The 14,676-nt window shown below is 46.6% G+C and overlaps 1 protein-coding gene across 1 annotated transcript in view; it reads left to right on the plus strand.

The window, feature by feature from the left end:
• TMEM132C (transmembrane protein 132C) overlaps window positions 1–14,676 on the plus strand; it is a 174,238-nt gene that overhangs the window by 141,984 nt on the left and 17,578 nt on the right. Inside the window, exon 5 of the mRNA XM_066199508.1 lies at window positions 9,621–9,764. Within this exon, the coding sequence (XP_066055605.1) occupies window positions 9,621–9,764 (144 nt within the window). The remainder of the gene's footprint in view (window positions 1–9,620; window positions 9,765–14,676) is intronic.

Below are 14,676 nucleotides of genomic sequence, written 5' to 3' on the forward strand. Positions count from 1 at the left end.
ATGTATCAATGCAGGACCCCAGAGGCTTAAAACCAGGAATTGTCCTTGAGACTTCATCCTTGAAGTCCATAAAGCATCTAAAACGGCTTCACCTCAGTTTCAGGGTTCAGGCCACCCGTCACTCCGATCAGTCCAGTGCCTTTTCCTTGGAACAACCAGGCTGGATAAAATTCTGCCTTGACTTTCCAAACGGAGTGATGCATTCACCATCAGTGGGGTTTGCAGCGCTGTTTGAAACTTGGTCTCCGCGCACTGAAATCCGGATGGATTGGAATGAATGTCACCAGGGAGATAATCGCACAGCTTCAGCAGCCCTGGGCACATCAGCCCCCTGTGCCCCCAAACATCCCCAAATCCCCACTCCCGTCTGGGAGAGCCTTGATGGGACCATTCAGCAGCTCAGAGAACACCAGAGAGAGCCCCAGACAATTATCCCTGGGGTGTGTGAGCAGATGGAAAGGTGTTTTGGTGATGGCAGAGGCCACAACGTGCTGCACTTTCTGAGGCTCTGGCATTGGTATCTGTAAGAAATACTTCTCTTTTCCTGGGAATGCTCTAAGTGGCTGCACTCACTCACTTAATCCCCTTAATACGTTTCTCTCCACTCTGTTTTCCAAGCACTCGTCTAAGGGTTATTAGATAAAAAATTCTGTGTTGTGTACATGTATATCTGTATAATTGTATATAATTCCACGTATTGTAGGTGTTTTTGTGTGTCTGCCGGAGATGAAATGTGTATAATTTATGCACTGCATAAATGCATGAAAAAGAAGTTTTCAAGAGGACTCAGGGCAGTTTATTGCTTGTATTTATCAAGTGGGAGTGTGTTCAGAAGTACCTGCGAGTGCACTTCCATCCATAAGCAGCAGTGGTTCTCAGGATAAGGGCTTTTAACCTGTCACTTCACAGATTTTCATCAGTTTCCATTTTCTATGCTAAAAAGAGCCAGTGATGGTGCTGGAGTTGGGATATCTCAGGTCATCACTCACATTTCAAGCCATAACTACAGGTTTTTTTCTCTCCAGGCAATGTGTTTCCTCTGTGAGTGCTTTCATTTTCATTTCTAAGTCGATTTAGCAAAATATTGAAAGTGAGGACTGAAATGTCACAAAGGGGAGCAGGTAGTTCCCTGTGTTACAAATAAGCATCTTTCAAAAAACTCTGGGTCTTTTTTTTTTAAATTTATGTATATGCTTGGAGAAATGGACTGTAGGCTTCTGCTTCCCATCTTCTCCAGTCACTTTTATCTCCTTATTCCATATTTTAAGTGGCTATAGAAAGATGAAATGTGGCGTTCTGTTTCCCATCTGCAACGAAAATCCTTAAGATTTTTTTTCCTTAGGTTTTAATAGGTTCCAGAATTGTTTCCTTTGAAGTAATTTTCAGCTCCAGACTCTTCCTCCCCCCAGCAGGAAATAAATACCATCTTTCTTTGCAAACACAGCTTGGCCACTGAATCCTGACACGGCTGTTCCAGTCAGCAGAGACAGCTTTGGTGTAATAGCTGGGGTTTATAGACCTAATTCTATTTATTTTTATTATTATTATTTAATATTTGAGCTGCTCCTGGTGGAGTTTGGTGCCACAGCTGCTGCAGGGCAGAGAGGCCCCAGCCAGAGGCTCAGCACTGGTGAGACACTCACAAAAAACAAACTGCAGCCATTCACAGCTTTAAAGATGCTGGAGGAAGGCACAATCTAACGTGAAAACATTGATTTTATTCCATGTCCTTATTAATTCACTTTTCCTGTCAGCTTTCTGCAGGTTTTAAGATAAAGTAGAGGTTTAATATATTAAAAAACACAAAAAAAACCCAAAAACCCCCCAAAAACCCCCAAAGAAACAAAAAAAAACAAACACAAAAACCAAAACAAAAACCAACCAAACAAAAAACCAAAACAAAAAAAACAAACAAACAAAAAAACCCCAAAAGCCATAAGGGATCAAATCAAGACCCACTTAGCAATAGTGGTACTTGGAGGTCTATACCTTATAAATAGGAGTAATCAATTTCTTTCCTTTGTTTTGATTTAACTTTTGGGCTGTGCATTTCCCCAAATATACTTGGAAAACAAACCGAAGCAAACTGGAACAATATTTTTTTTTTGAGTGTTTTATTCAGCAAGAAAACCCAAACAGTGTCTGGGTGCTCTTTTTTACCTCCTTGGTGCACAAAGTGTCACCACAGCCTCTGCTCAGCACTGACACCCAGCACGTGGAGCCAGCGTGGGGCTGCTCTCAGAGAAATAATGAATTCACATTCAGGCAGTGGAACTTTACTGGTAGAAATATTAATGCAAGTGCTGAGATCCTTATTTCACGAGGGAGAGGAAATAAGATTTCCTGGTTAGTCTCAGTGCCTGGGGCAAGCTCGTACAGCTCCAAAATGAAGTTCTGAATTGGTTTTATGAACTGCATACCATGGAGTTAGTATAACAAATAGAGTGAAGTAAATATTTACTTAGGAATTTGTTGAAAGGAATCTGAATTCGATTCTCAGTTGTTTCAGAAGTGGAAGAAGTGACAGGAGCTTCAGAGGCATCGTGGTTCTGCCTCTCTGGACCTGCTGGGCACTAAGGGTTTTTATTCCACCTGGTTCCCAAGCTGAAAGCGAGGAGAAGGGCTGGTTACCCCCTTCAGCAGGTCACAGAGAGCTGCCCTGTCTGCCAGGGTAATTCCTTTCCCATGAGCTCTGCAGGAGGGGCGTTCATCAGCCCTCAGCTCAAAGCAGAATTTCTCAGAGTTTGTCCCTTTTGGAAGGTTCATCCTGATCATTAACCCGGGGTGTGCCCATTGCTCCTTTTCCTGCTAGGCCACAACATCTTTTATGGCCTTTTCAGATGGAATGCTGATAAAACTGAACTTTTTTATTCCAAATGACAAAATCCCTGCTGTCACAATACCCTGGGGAGAGCCCAGAGCTGTGTCCCTGCCCCTGGGTCAGCGTGGCCTTGGTGCCCACACACAGTGAGTAAAAAATGAATTAAAAAAAAAATCATTTTACGTCACTAACTGCAAACAGAACAAAGCAATTAAGCGCTGCAGTCTCTTCTTCCTTTTGTAAGGGATGCTCACTTTTGACAGGTGAGAGAATCACACTGAGCAACACAATCTGCCTCTGCTAAATCAGAGTAATCACTGGTGATGCTCCCTTTTGCACGTCTGAATGCTAACGGGGTGGATTCCCTGCAGGGAAAGTGGGGATCAGTCATCCAGGGAGCCAGGGATGTGCCTCTGCATCCCTGTCAATGTGTTCTGCACCCCCCTTTTCTGTCTGCACAGCGTCATTTATCAGGGCTCCAAAATTCCACCAGCAGGGTGTTTGAAAACTGCACGAGCAGGGGAGAAAACGGGACGGGCCGTTGCTAATGTAGGGGGCCAGTAATTAAGATTTATCTTAATGTGGAGACTAAACAGAGACAAGATCCTTGGTTGAAAAAGGGCACTGCATTTGCAGAACACCGAGTCCCCAGTTTGGAGAGACACTTGGATCTCTGTCGTAAATTACACCGTCCACAGGAGCTACAGGGGAGGTTGTGCTGAGCCCAACAAATTCCCGTCCCAGCTTTGCTTTCCCTTCAGGATACTGAATTGGTTACAGTTTATTACTATGTTGTGCTTCTTTCGTTTAGGTTTTGCGTTCTTGGCAGTTAGTTTTTGAGGCTCTTCGTTCTTATTTTTGGCCCTGTTGTTGTCTCAGTAACTTCGATGAATTTTGGAGAGCTCTGATACCAAAACCTGCAGGTGGTTTGATGGGATTACTTACAGTTGGGCTGGTGCACAGAATGGCCAAAGTTATTCAGATACATCACCAGGCCTCCCTCCACCTTCTCCAAGGCTCCTGGAGACCCCCAGCACTCACCTTGATCAGGGTCTGCAGGCAGATGTTGGGGTGTTGTCCCAGCTGCTGGGGCAGCAGAGCCTGCAGCTCTGGGTGTGCCCACGGGAGGTGTTTGGGCTGTGTTTGCTCTTGGGGCAGATGTTGGGGTGTTGTCCCAGCTGCTGGGGCAGCAGAGCCTGCAGCTCTGGGTGTGCCCACGGGAGGTGTTTGGGCTGTGTTTGCTCTTGGGGCAGATGTTGGGGTGTTGTCCCAGCTGTTGGGGCAGCAGAGCCTGCAGCTCTGGGTGTGCCCACGGGAGGTGTTTGGGCTGTGTTTGCTCTTGGGGCAGGTGCTGCCCCTCATTCCTGTGCCGTTTAACAAAGGCTTTTCCCAAAGAGGGGACAGCTCACAGTGCTGGCTGTGGGTGGAATCAGCATCCAAAAGAAACTTTGAGCCCCTTTGTTCTCCTGTCCCCGTCAGAGGCAGACTGCAGAAACAGCAGCTTGTGTTCACTAAGTCTGTTTCTTATGTAGATTTGGAACGGCCTGATTTTTCTCTGCAGTTAATTTGTTCCTTAGCTGGCATTTTCCTTGGCAGTGTGGACCTTGGAGTGATGGAGAGACCTGGATTCCTCCTGGATCCGTGTTTGGGTACCCAGGGATGCTGTTAAAGCAGCAGGCTGTCCCCTTTTGCTGTCACTCCTGAGCAGCATTGCCCTGTCTCTTCTGCAGTTGATATCGCTCATGAAGTAAAAGCCCTTACATTTATTATAAAGTGGTAAATGAAGCACAGCAGGATTGAGATGTGATGGGCCAATGGTGTCGGAATCAAGTGAAAGAGCAGCCCAAAATCCAACAAGAGAATTTGCCCTTCCCCAGTCCTGCCAGAGGGTGACTCTGCCTCGGTGGGTCCCCAGTCATCCAAACTCCTGCTCCTGATCCTCTTCAGGCTGTGCTGAGAACTGAGAAAGGAGAATATCAGCTCCTTTCCCTTCCTGTGCACGGTGCCTGTGGATGTGGAGCGCCAGGGGACCCAGTTGGCAGAAAGCACAACGTATAATTTCCTGTTAATCGGGGGATTATGGAGATAAACGGAGTCTGCAGCCTAACAATGTGATTCCGTTAATCAGCTGTAATCTGAGCGGCACGAATGGCTGGGATCCACACCCGCTGTGTGCCCAGGGATCAGCACCGCAGTGCCTGCAGTGCAGTGCAGCTCTGGAACTGGGCACGCAGCTCCGTGCCCCCAAAAGAGGCTTGTGGGAATGGAGAGCGGGCTGGCCTCACCTCTGAAATAGTGATTTACATTAACAGTCCAGCACGTTTAAGGGACCACTCCGGATTAAACGGCAGTTGTTGTTGTTATTGCCGTGAGTTTCTAATTACCTGTGGGCCAGCTTCATAAATTTTAGGCTCAAGTTTAAGTGGCGTAACTTGGGTTCAGGCTTGAGTGCTGGTGTGGGTTGTAACAGGCCCGGTTTCGGCATTTATTCTAAATAAATTATTCTAAATTTGAATGAAAGCCCAGTGGCATCATGGCTCCAAAGACAAACCACTTCCTCAGTCTGCTTTAAGGCAAAGTTGTACCGGCAGTCTGATTCCTTTACATGATCACACATCTCCCGAGGGGAGGGAGGTGAAGGAGAGGTGGGGACACTGATCTCAACTGCTTTCTTATGGATAAGAAATCATTAATTGCCCAGCATTGGATCCTAATTGCCTCCCCTGAAGTCCCTTGGAGTGACCAGGACCGGGGTGTTTGCATCTCCCACGTGTCCATCTCGTCCTCCTGCAGAGGTGCTGCCAGGGTGTCAGTGTTCCTCAGAGTGATGGAGGAACCTCGGCTGGAAGCACAGCCCAGCTCCTGCAGCTCTCCTGGGTGGGATTTATCTCCACTGCCTGCAGCCCTGGCTCTGTGCTGGTTCTGTCAGACAAATGCTGGGCTCATTTTAAGGTGGGCAGTGCCCAACTGCCCCTTTCCCACGTGTTCTTTCAAGCAACTTTCCCCTTTCCAAACATAAATGGCATTTTTGTGTCAGTCCTTCAGGTCTGTGCCCCAGGTTTGTCACTGGAGAGGTGTCGTGGCTGTGTGCGGGACAAATCTGAATGCTGGGCCATGATTAACATCACCCTGGGAGACTCCACTCCCAGAATTTTCAGCCAGCAGACTGGACCATTCTCATGACCTCAGGCTGCCATGGATTTCTCTTGATAACACCATCTAATCGGATTTGGAGTTTAATTAAACAGCTGTCACTTTGCTTCCTCATTCTGCCACAATCTAATGTTGAATTAGTTCCTGAATCAGTCATGGCTGAATGCTTGCCTTCTCACAGCTGAGAGGTTGGATGGACATCGGGTTTGCTCTTCAGCTAAGCCCGAGCAATACTTTGTATTCTTGCTCTTTGTGCAGAGCTCCCGCTGCCAGCAGTGCAAGTTGCCTGGCTGAAAAGGGAGGGAATAAAAAGTGGGATTGCTGCAGAGTCAGCCCTGGGGTTACCCGGCTCTGAATGGCCAAATGTGAGCACAGCTCTGCCTGGAACACATTGGCTTTAGGGGTATTCTTCCCCCTTTCTAAGGAAGAAGTGATTTTTCTGAAAAGCAGTCCTGCAGAGTTTGCTCTGAGTGCAGCTGTGGAAGGAAACGTTGAGGCCAGCACTGCTGCTAGTGGACTTTATCCAAATTAACCCTGACACGGGCAAGACCAGAGCGCGAGGGGAGGTTTCTGGTGCTCTGAGCTGTAAGAGCAGCTCCAAGGAGTAAAGCTTGGAGATCTCCTGCAAGAGTGGTGGCTTTGCATCAAATCCTGTCAATAAATTTTAAAGTAATTCCTTACACACAAAATTCAGTGATCTGCTTTCAGATATCTGCTTTGATACCTCCTTGAGCACAACCACTAGAGTTTTCCTCTAATCATTAGAGGAAAATTTGCGCTTTAATTCTACTGTTTGTTAATTAAATGCGTTTAAATAGTAATTATTTCCTTTGTATGTTGCATCCATTGAAGGCATGCCCTGGTGAGAGGAAAGAGCCATCCTAGCTGGGAGTTTGTAGATGTTCTTCAGGCAAGAAAAGCAATTGATGTCTGTGATACCAGAGTCACATGTTGTTGGGATTTGGGCATCGTGCTGCCAAGACGCTTGGAGGCTTCCAAAGCTCCAACCTCCGTTGTTTCCACGAGGATTATCTGTGCAGCTCTCTCTGTTTCAGCTGTGGGAGTGCCAGTCCTGGCTTTTTCTGAGTTTGCACTTCCCTTACAGAAACTTCTTTCTGACCTGGATATCGATGCTGACTTGCGGTGCATCTTCCTTCTGGTTTTTTCGGTTTTTTTTCAATTTACTCTACATTTTTGAATTTCTTGGGGAACAAGTCCAAACGCTGCTGTCAGATGCTTTCAGTCTTTTTGTCACACAAAATAAATTTCATTTTAAAACTCTACTTGCTGCCTGCACCGGAAAGTAGATTAGTTCTTGGGGGGATTTTAAAAATTAAAGGATGTGGAAATGGCCAAGATATTGTGATTTTGAGAAGTGCCTTCCTTTTAAATGAATTCCCAGTCTCTCGGAAAGTTCCTTAGGAATGTTGTTTGTGTGCTCAGCCTGCAATCAGGGCAGTATATTGCATTTAAAGATGGGACCCAGGAGCCACCAGCTCTGCTGGCTGGTGGATTTCCTGTGCTGCTTGCTGGGAGAACAATTGTTCCCCTGATGTTTTCTCTTGAAGATGGGGCTGCTGCTTGTCCTTAGCAGTGGATATTCAGGGCTGTTGCAGGAGGTGTGAGGATGCAGGAAACAAATCTGTGTGCTGAGCTCCGACAGACAGACAGACAGACGGATGGAGTCTGTCTGAGCTCCGTTCATTTTTCTCTGTTTCAGTCCAGCTTTTGAGGAGTGGAGGCTGCGGATGCTTTGCTGTGCTGTTGAGAGTTCTCTGTCAGTTTGTGTGGCGCAGGCAGTGGGTGATTTCTCCCTGAATTGCCTTTGGCTTTATTGCAGCAATAAAAAGGGAACACAGAGGAGGCAGCAGTTGTGCCATGAGGCTATTCCGTATCCAGGGATAGAGGATACATCCTTTTCTATTTCAGTTCTAAACAAAAAAAAAGACAATAAAATAAAATCAAAGCTTTGTTCCTTGGTCTTTTTTTTTTTTTTCTGGTTTATTTTAAGTATCACAGGGCACTTAGAGCCTGAGGAAGGGAAGTGGCAGAGCTGAAAATTGCTTTTAGTATAGTGTGTAATATATTAATTGCTTGTACATCAGTATTTCTTAATCTATTTAAATACCCAGGAGTTATGGCTGCTTTCAGTGGAGGTGGAGGCAGAAGGTTTCCATCTGTGCTCAGAGCTGTGGCTGGGAGGGCACCAACCCCTTCCAGTGCTGGGGAATCTCTTAATGCTGAAATAGAAATAATTTAGGGTTCCTGCATTTCTGGAACAGTCAACGTTCCTTTTTAGCATTTCCTTTTAAGTTTGATGGGATCTCTTGTGCGAGCTGCAGGAGAACCTGAGAAATAACGAGTTGCCAGATGAAAAGGAAACCTGACCTAAATTTCAGACTCACTAAACTTGAATTGAAAACACCATCATCAGCATCAGTCCCCGTTTTGCTGCTGTTGACATCAGGGGCTGCAGTCCTCATGACTTCAGTGCTGAGGAATTTGCTGAATATTTTATTCACTTTATATTGAAAGCTGAAAAGTTGGGGAAAACTTTGAAGTTCTTCCTGCATGGGAATCTTGGGAATACAGTGATGCTGAAACAGTGCAGGAGTTCCAAGTGTTGGCCTGGTCGATGGTGCATTGAAAGGCTTTTATGTGCCACAACCCCAGTTCAGACTTCAAATTTCCTTGTTATTTCCTCTGCAGTTAACAGCATCACTGACTCCTTCTGGATTCCTTACATTGCTTCATTGGCCATATCAAGGAAATTAAATAATCTTGAAACAGTTCCAGACACAAAGTTCACGGAGAGGTCTTTGCAATGGGCTTGGATTCACAGAGCCACATTTTTACTTGGGGAGGCTCTTTAATCCTTACCCAAACATTGCCAGTCAAGTCTACATTGGTAAAAACTCTGAAATCACAGGCTGGAAGGTGAATATTGGGAATAACCCCACGTGTCTCAAAAGCAGAAGATGCTTATGGAGTGTGCCTGACCTGAACTTGGCTGCAGTGATGGTGCTGTTGGACAGAGTGCAGCACCGGGAGTTTACTGAGCAGCCAAAACACGGCTGGGCTTTCATTACCTTTTAGCAGGATGCCTTCAGTTTTATCTTCCCTGTGTTTCAGGTTCTGTGCTGCCCAGGGGTGCAGCTCTGAGCCTCATATTAAGCGTTAGTCAGGTCTAGTCACACAGCAGGGACACAAAACAAATCCTTCTCCTGCTGCACACCGAGGACAACTTTCTGCCCAAGAGCACAAACAAGGGTGGGCTGGAGGGAGGGACAAGCAGGATGGGACCCCACAGCCTGGAGCTGGAACTGGACAATTAAACCCCAAAATGCAAATGGACCAGAACTTATAAAAATGTAAGATCTTGTGACCATCTCAGGCATTTTGGGACCATTCTGGGTCCATTTTGTGACTATTTTGGGTCCACCTTGGGTGTAGCCCAGGCCAGGCTCTTGTCCTGCCCAAGGTGTACCTTAAAGGCCTTTTAATAAATCTCTACTTTCTTCTCCAGCTCCGTCCAATCTCTGTTCCAGGTGTCTTCCCAAGGCATCAGCACCTCTTTGAAGATGAGCTGAGGCCTTCATCCTCTCGGAACAAGTGTGAGCAGAGCTGTGCTTTGTTTTGTGTGCAGGACACGGAGATCCTGAACACGGCCATCCTGACGGGCAGGACGGTGGCAGTGCCCATCAAGGTGGTGTCCATTGAGGAGAACAGCGCTGTCACGGACATCTCCGAGTCCGTGGAGTGCAAATCCTCCGGGGAGGACGTCATCAAGGTCAGTTCATGCCGCACCCAGTGGCTTCTGCATTGCGGAATTCTGGGGTTTTTTTTATTTTTCGTGTTCACACCAAAGGAAAATGGCCTTGGTGTCTGAGTTTGGGAAGGACAGGTGTCCTCCAGGGAAAAGCCAGAGCCTCCCTTTGGAATTAAATTCCTGTTTGATGTTTTTTTCCTAAGGCAGTCACGTAATCACAAATGGAGGTAAGAACTGAAATTTAGTTTAGGGATCGTCCTGGTTGTAACCTCATCAGAAACCACTTCCCTGAGTCAAAACAAAAAAAAATACGGGATAACATTCACAAACTGACGTTGTTTTACACCACAACGACACAGACTCTGAGATTCAGCAGGCTGAAAATGACTCCTTGATTTCTGGGATGTGTCTCCCTTTTATACTATTCCACACAGACCAGTTGGATTGGTGACACAAAGACAAACCTCTTCACTCACACTGGTCAGAGCAGAGGGACAGCAAGGAGAAGTCCCTCCTAGGGAAAGGGATGAATAACAAAGGTACAGCTAAAAAAACGTTTCTCCTGTTGACAGAAAATTCCCTGAGGAAAAAAATTTCAGCAAACCAAAACACCTCAGGCACGGAACCAGGGCTACAACAAATACTAATATCAAAAAATCAGAAAAGGACTGTTGTGATTCCATCTTGCTTTAAGAGCTCACACAATTCCACCAAATAACTCCAGCCCCGTGGGGATTTCCTTCTTTCCAACAGTGAGAATGACCAGTATTAAGTCCTTCCACTCAGAGAAAGACTCAAGTCAGGGGAAAAAGAAAATACGTGATACGTAATGCATAGAAAATGACAGCAGAATTATTTCTCAAGTAAAAATCCTTCTGGAGAAATGGCTTCTGGCTGTTCCAGCTTTGGAACATATTCCTCAAGAAGAAATGAAACCCCCAAGCCTTACAGGAGCAGAGCATGTTCCTGCAGTAATTGCAGCACAGCCCGGGCTGTTGCACTTCTCCAGCAATTTGTTTGGAAAGGATGTTTTCCTGAAGCACCTCGTCCTTTCATTAGCACTTGGGTGGGGGGACCTGCTGTGCTCTGCTCTTATTTTCTGCAGAAATAATTTACCTGCAACTAAAAGGGCTCCTTAAAACGATGTTTGCACCATCAGAGTGCCTGGGGCACTCTGAAGTTGAAGTAGAACAAATAACCGGAGGTTAACACCGAGCAGTTATTGCCATCAGCCAGGGACGTTTTCCAGGTGTCATTCCTTTCTCTTCAGAGCTGGTTGGAAATTGCTCAGACGCTGAGAGGAGCTGTCTCCTGTGTGTTTGGAATACATGCAGAACCTCTGGAGGGATGAGTGCTAACTGCTGTAAAACACACAGCTGGCTGAAAAACACGGCTCCGTTAAATGCTTGGAACAAAGAGGTTTTCTCATCTCATCAGAAAGGGGAAAAAGGCTTTGTAATTTTATGGTTTTTTCCCCCCATCTAGAATGTTCTCGTTTCCACGAGATTTCTTTCTTTGCATGGGGAAGTGGTTTGGGGTTCAAGGCAAATTGACATCTTCAGTTGGTTCAGATTTTAAAAAGCACTCAGAAAGCTTCAAATGAGCGCAGAGGCCTTTCATCCCTAATTCATTTTGAAATTCTCCATCAAGCTTTTATGTTCAATTCTTTAGAAATATCCTCCTCTGTGAGATCCTGGTGTAGAGACCTTTTTGGGAGTAACTTTTCTGCTTAAAAATAAAATCCAGTCATGATAAATTATGTCTTCTGGGCAAAGCCCATGGTACAAGGGCTGTGTGCATGACTTTATAGTTCATGTAAAGCCTGAAGATTACCTTAAACCACAAACTTAGGAGAAAAAAAAAAAGGATTTATTGATGAGAGCTATTGGGAGCTATTTAATACTTGCTCATATCATCATCTAGAGGCTCAGGCAGATATTTTTGTGTGCTTTGAATTGTGTGGAATTTCTGGTAATTTGGATTCAGCCAAACCTGACAGAGTGAGGCCAGGAGCTGAAGATGCTCAGTGCCTGTCTGCACTTGGCCTGTAACATTTAATTATCAAACAAATTAATAATTCCCTTTGTGTGGTTCATGTAAAGAGCTTAAAGGTAATGCTCCTGCCCTGCAATTGACCAACAGCTCGAAGCTTATTTGTATTAATTTTCACTTCAGTTGGGCTGGATTGTTCTCAGAGCCCCGTGGAAATCTGAATTTAAGATCCATCTGCAAAGAGCAGGTAACATTTTCCCAGCGATGGTCCCAGGGCAGCTCAGTGCACAGTTTGTGTCCTGTCTGAATGTGCTGACTGCTACTCCTTTTTTACTTCTTTTATTGTCTCGCAGTTCCCAGCCTTTACTTCCGAATTTACAGCCGATTTCATGAACTTTAAATGCCTTTGAGTGCTCTTGGACCTTCACACGGAGGTCCAACCTCTTAAAAGTGGACACGAAATTTACGCTGGCGCTCAAGAGGAAGCAAAAGCCAAATTCCATTTCGCTAAGGTGGAATTTACCAATAGAATCCATCAGCCTGGATCCATTCACAGCAACTGCAGTTGCCTGCACGGGCAAGTTCCCATCTGCTGGGAATTCAGGAGACACGTGGCTGATTTTGCTGATGCTTTTGTGCTCTTTGCTCGGCAGCAAACCCTGCCCAGGGTTCCCTGCAGGAACAGGTGTTGCTTTCCTACCGCGGAGAACACAACAATCCCCTTCCCCTGAAGGTTTGTGGTTTATGCTCAGGAGCTGATGAGCTGCGAATACAATTCCCTCTGACCACACCCAAAAATAGCCTGGAAGCCTTGGAAAGCAGCAGCCGCAGCTCTCTGTGAGCCCGGACCCAGCAGCCTGGCTCTGTGGTGGCTCCTCCTTCCCCTTCTGATGCTGTGTGAACACAGAGCCATTTGTGTGAGGCTGAACAGCTTTAAAACACGGGGAAGAAAAGCCCCCGCATGGAAATGCCATTCTTTTGCTGCTCTGCAGCCCCGTGGCTTTGAAGGTTTTCCTTCTGGCAAATCCGTTATGTTATATTCTTAACTGGATAACAGATAGAAAGTCCACCTCCCTGCCCTCCTCCATCCTTCCCATGGTCCTGTGATTTATGGGATCAATACCCGGCAGCAGAGCAGCAGAACTTCAGAGGAGCGTTATAAAAATGGAGCTTTCACAGGAGATGTTCTGTCAGGAGCGGCCACCACCACTCCCCCAGCAGCCAGCCCCTGTGGAAATTCAAACTCAAAATGGGCATGGACCGAGACACATCCAGCAATAGAAGCTGTAAATACCTTGCCATCACATAATGGGGAAAAAAAAGAATTAAGGGCAGCTGGAGAAACTTTTAAACCGTGTCCTCGCAGACTTCCCTGCCTGTTATCCAGCTCTCGACCTGCTCTGGGGATGGAGAACCAGAACAGCCCAGATGAAGAATCAGAGCAGCAGTAACAGCACCTCAGGTTCCACAGAAAGTGCTTCAGCATCACCTCCAAAGCTTCGAGATCGAGACTGGGAGAGGAAATGGGAGAAACAGCAGCAGCCTTGTGGCAGCTGCAGGTCTGACGGGAGGATGATCAGTTCGCTCCAGACCTTCCTGAGAAATGCAGTCAGAGGACAGGATGGTCTGATTCTCCTCTGCTTTTCTGCCCCTGGTTGTAATTTACTCGTTGTGAATCCCTGTGCTGTGGATACACGCTGAGTTAAGAAATGACAAGCACTGTGGTGGTCTCAAATGCACAACTGCTGCCCAAACAGTGTAAATGGAATTAAAAGTCCTTTCACCCCGGATCCTGCCTTGCCAAGCAAGAAATTTGGGGCCATGCTGCATATATGGGCTGGTCTATCCCCAGTGAGCTGGAGCCAAGCTCTCTGCTCGTCCCCACTCCCAGAAATTGGCTGGAGAGTGCACAGAGCAAGGCAGATTTGGGTTCTGTGATAATGTGAGCTGCAGAGAGCTCCCGTGGCTCAGCACAGCTACAGCTCAGCCTCCGGAGCTGCTCATTTGGGAGCGAGGAGATGCCCTCCAGCCCCAGCTGGCATTTTGTGCCCCTTTTACTCTCTCAGTTCTGTCGTGGTGAATGATATTCAGTGAGTTAAATGTACTGCTGCTGCTCTGCAAGGCTGCCTCTGAAATCTCAGTAATGAGATTAGGTAATGTACAGCCTTCTCCCTAAGAAAAGCTCTCTTGCTTTGGGGGCTTTCTGCTCAGTTTTGCTAATCTGGCTGCTGATACTGAAAATGCGGGCCCTGCTCAGCAGAGAGAGCCCAAATTGCAGCCAAACCGTGGCCCTGGCTTTAAACTTATTTTGGAAGAGTTCTCCTCTTTTCAATGCTGGGGCTCCATCCCTGTGCTGTGTTAATGTGGATTGCTGGGAGCCTTGCCTGAGGACTGGCCCCGGGGGCTGAGGCCACCTCTGTGATGTGGCAGCACAAAGCTCCACCAGCACACAGCCCTGGCACCCACTGAGAGCTGCAGATTAATTCTGGGGGGCTCAGCACTGAAATCAGTTAATAAAGGTGATACTGCCCTGCTCCCTGTGCCCAGGATGGGAATCATTCCTCAGCTGTTTCAAGAAACAGATTCATCCTTTGGGTGGGTCAGTGACGCTGTTTTACACCACAACCACACAGACTCCGAGATTCAGGAGGCTGAAATGACTCCTTGATTTTTGGGATGTGTCTCCCTTTTATACTATTTCACACAGACCAGTTGGATTGGTGACACAAAGCCAAACCTCTTCACTCACACTGGTCAGAGCAGAGGGACAGCAAGGAGAAGTCCCTCCCAGGGAAAGGGATGAATAACAAAGGTACAGCTACAAAAACATTTCTCCTGTTGACAGAAAATTCCCTGGGAAAGGAATTTCAGAAAACCAAAACACCTCAGGCACGGAACCAGGGCTAGAGGTCACAGGTGAAAGGAACTCTCGTGGTTATTC

The sequence above is a fragment of the Chamaea fasciata genome, unplaced genomic scaffold, assembly GCF_029207755.1.
Source record: "Chamaea fasciata isolate MVZ Bird 193981 ecotype frontalis unplaced genomic scaffold, bChaFas1.0.hap1 SCAF_18, whole genome shotgun sequence".
Taxonomy (NCBI): domain Eukaryota; kingdom Metazoa; phylum Chordata; class Aves; order Passeriformes; family Sylviidae; genus Chamaea; species Chamaea fasciata.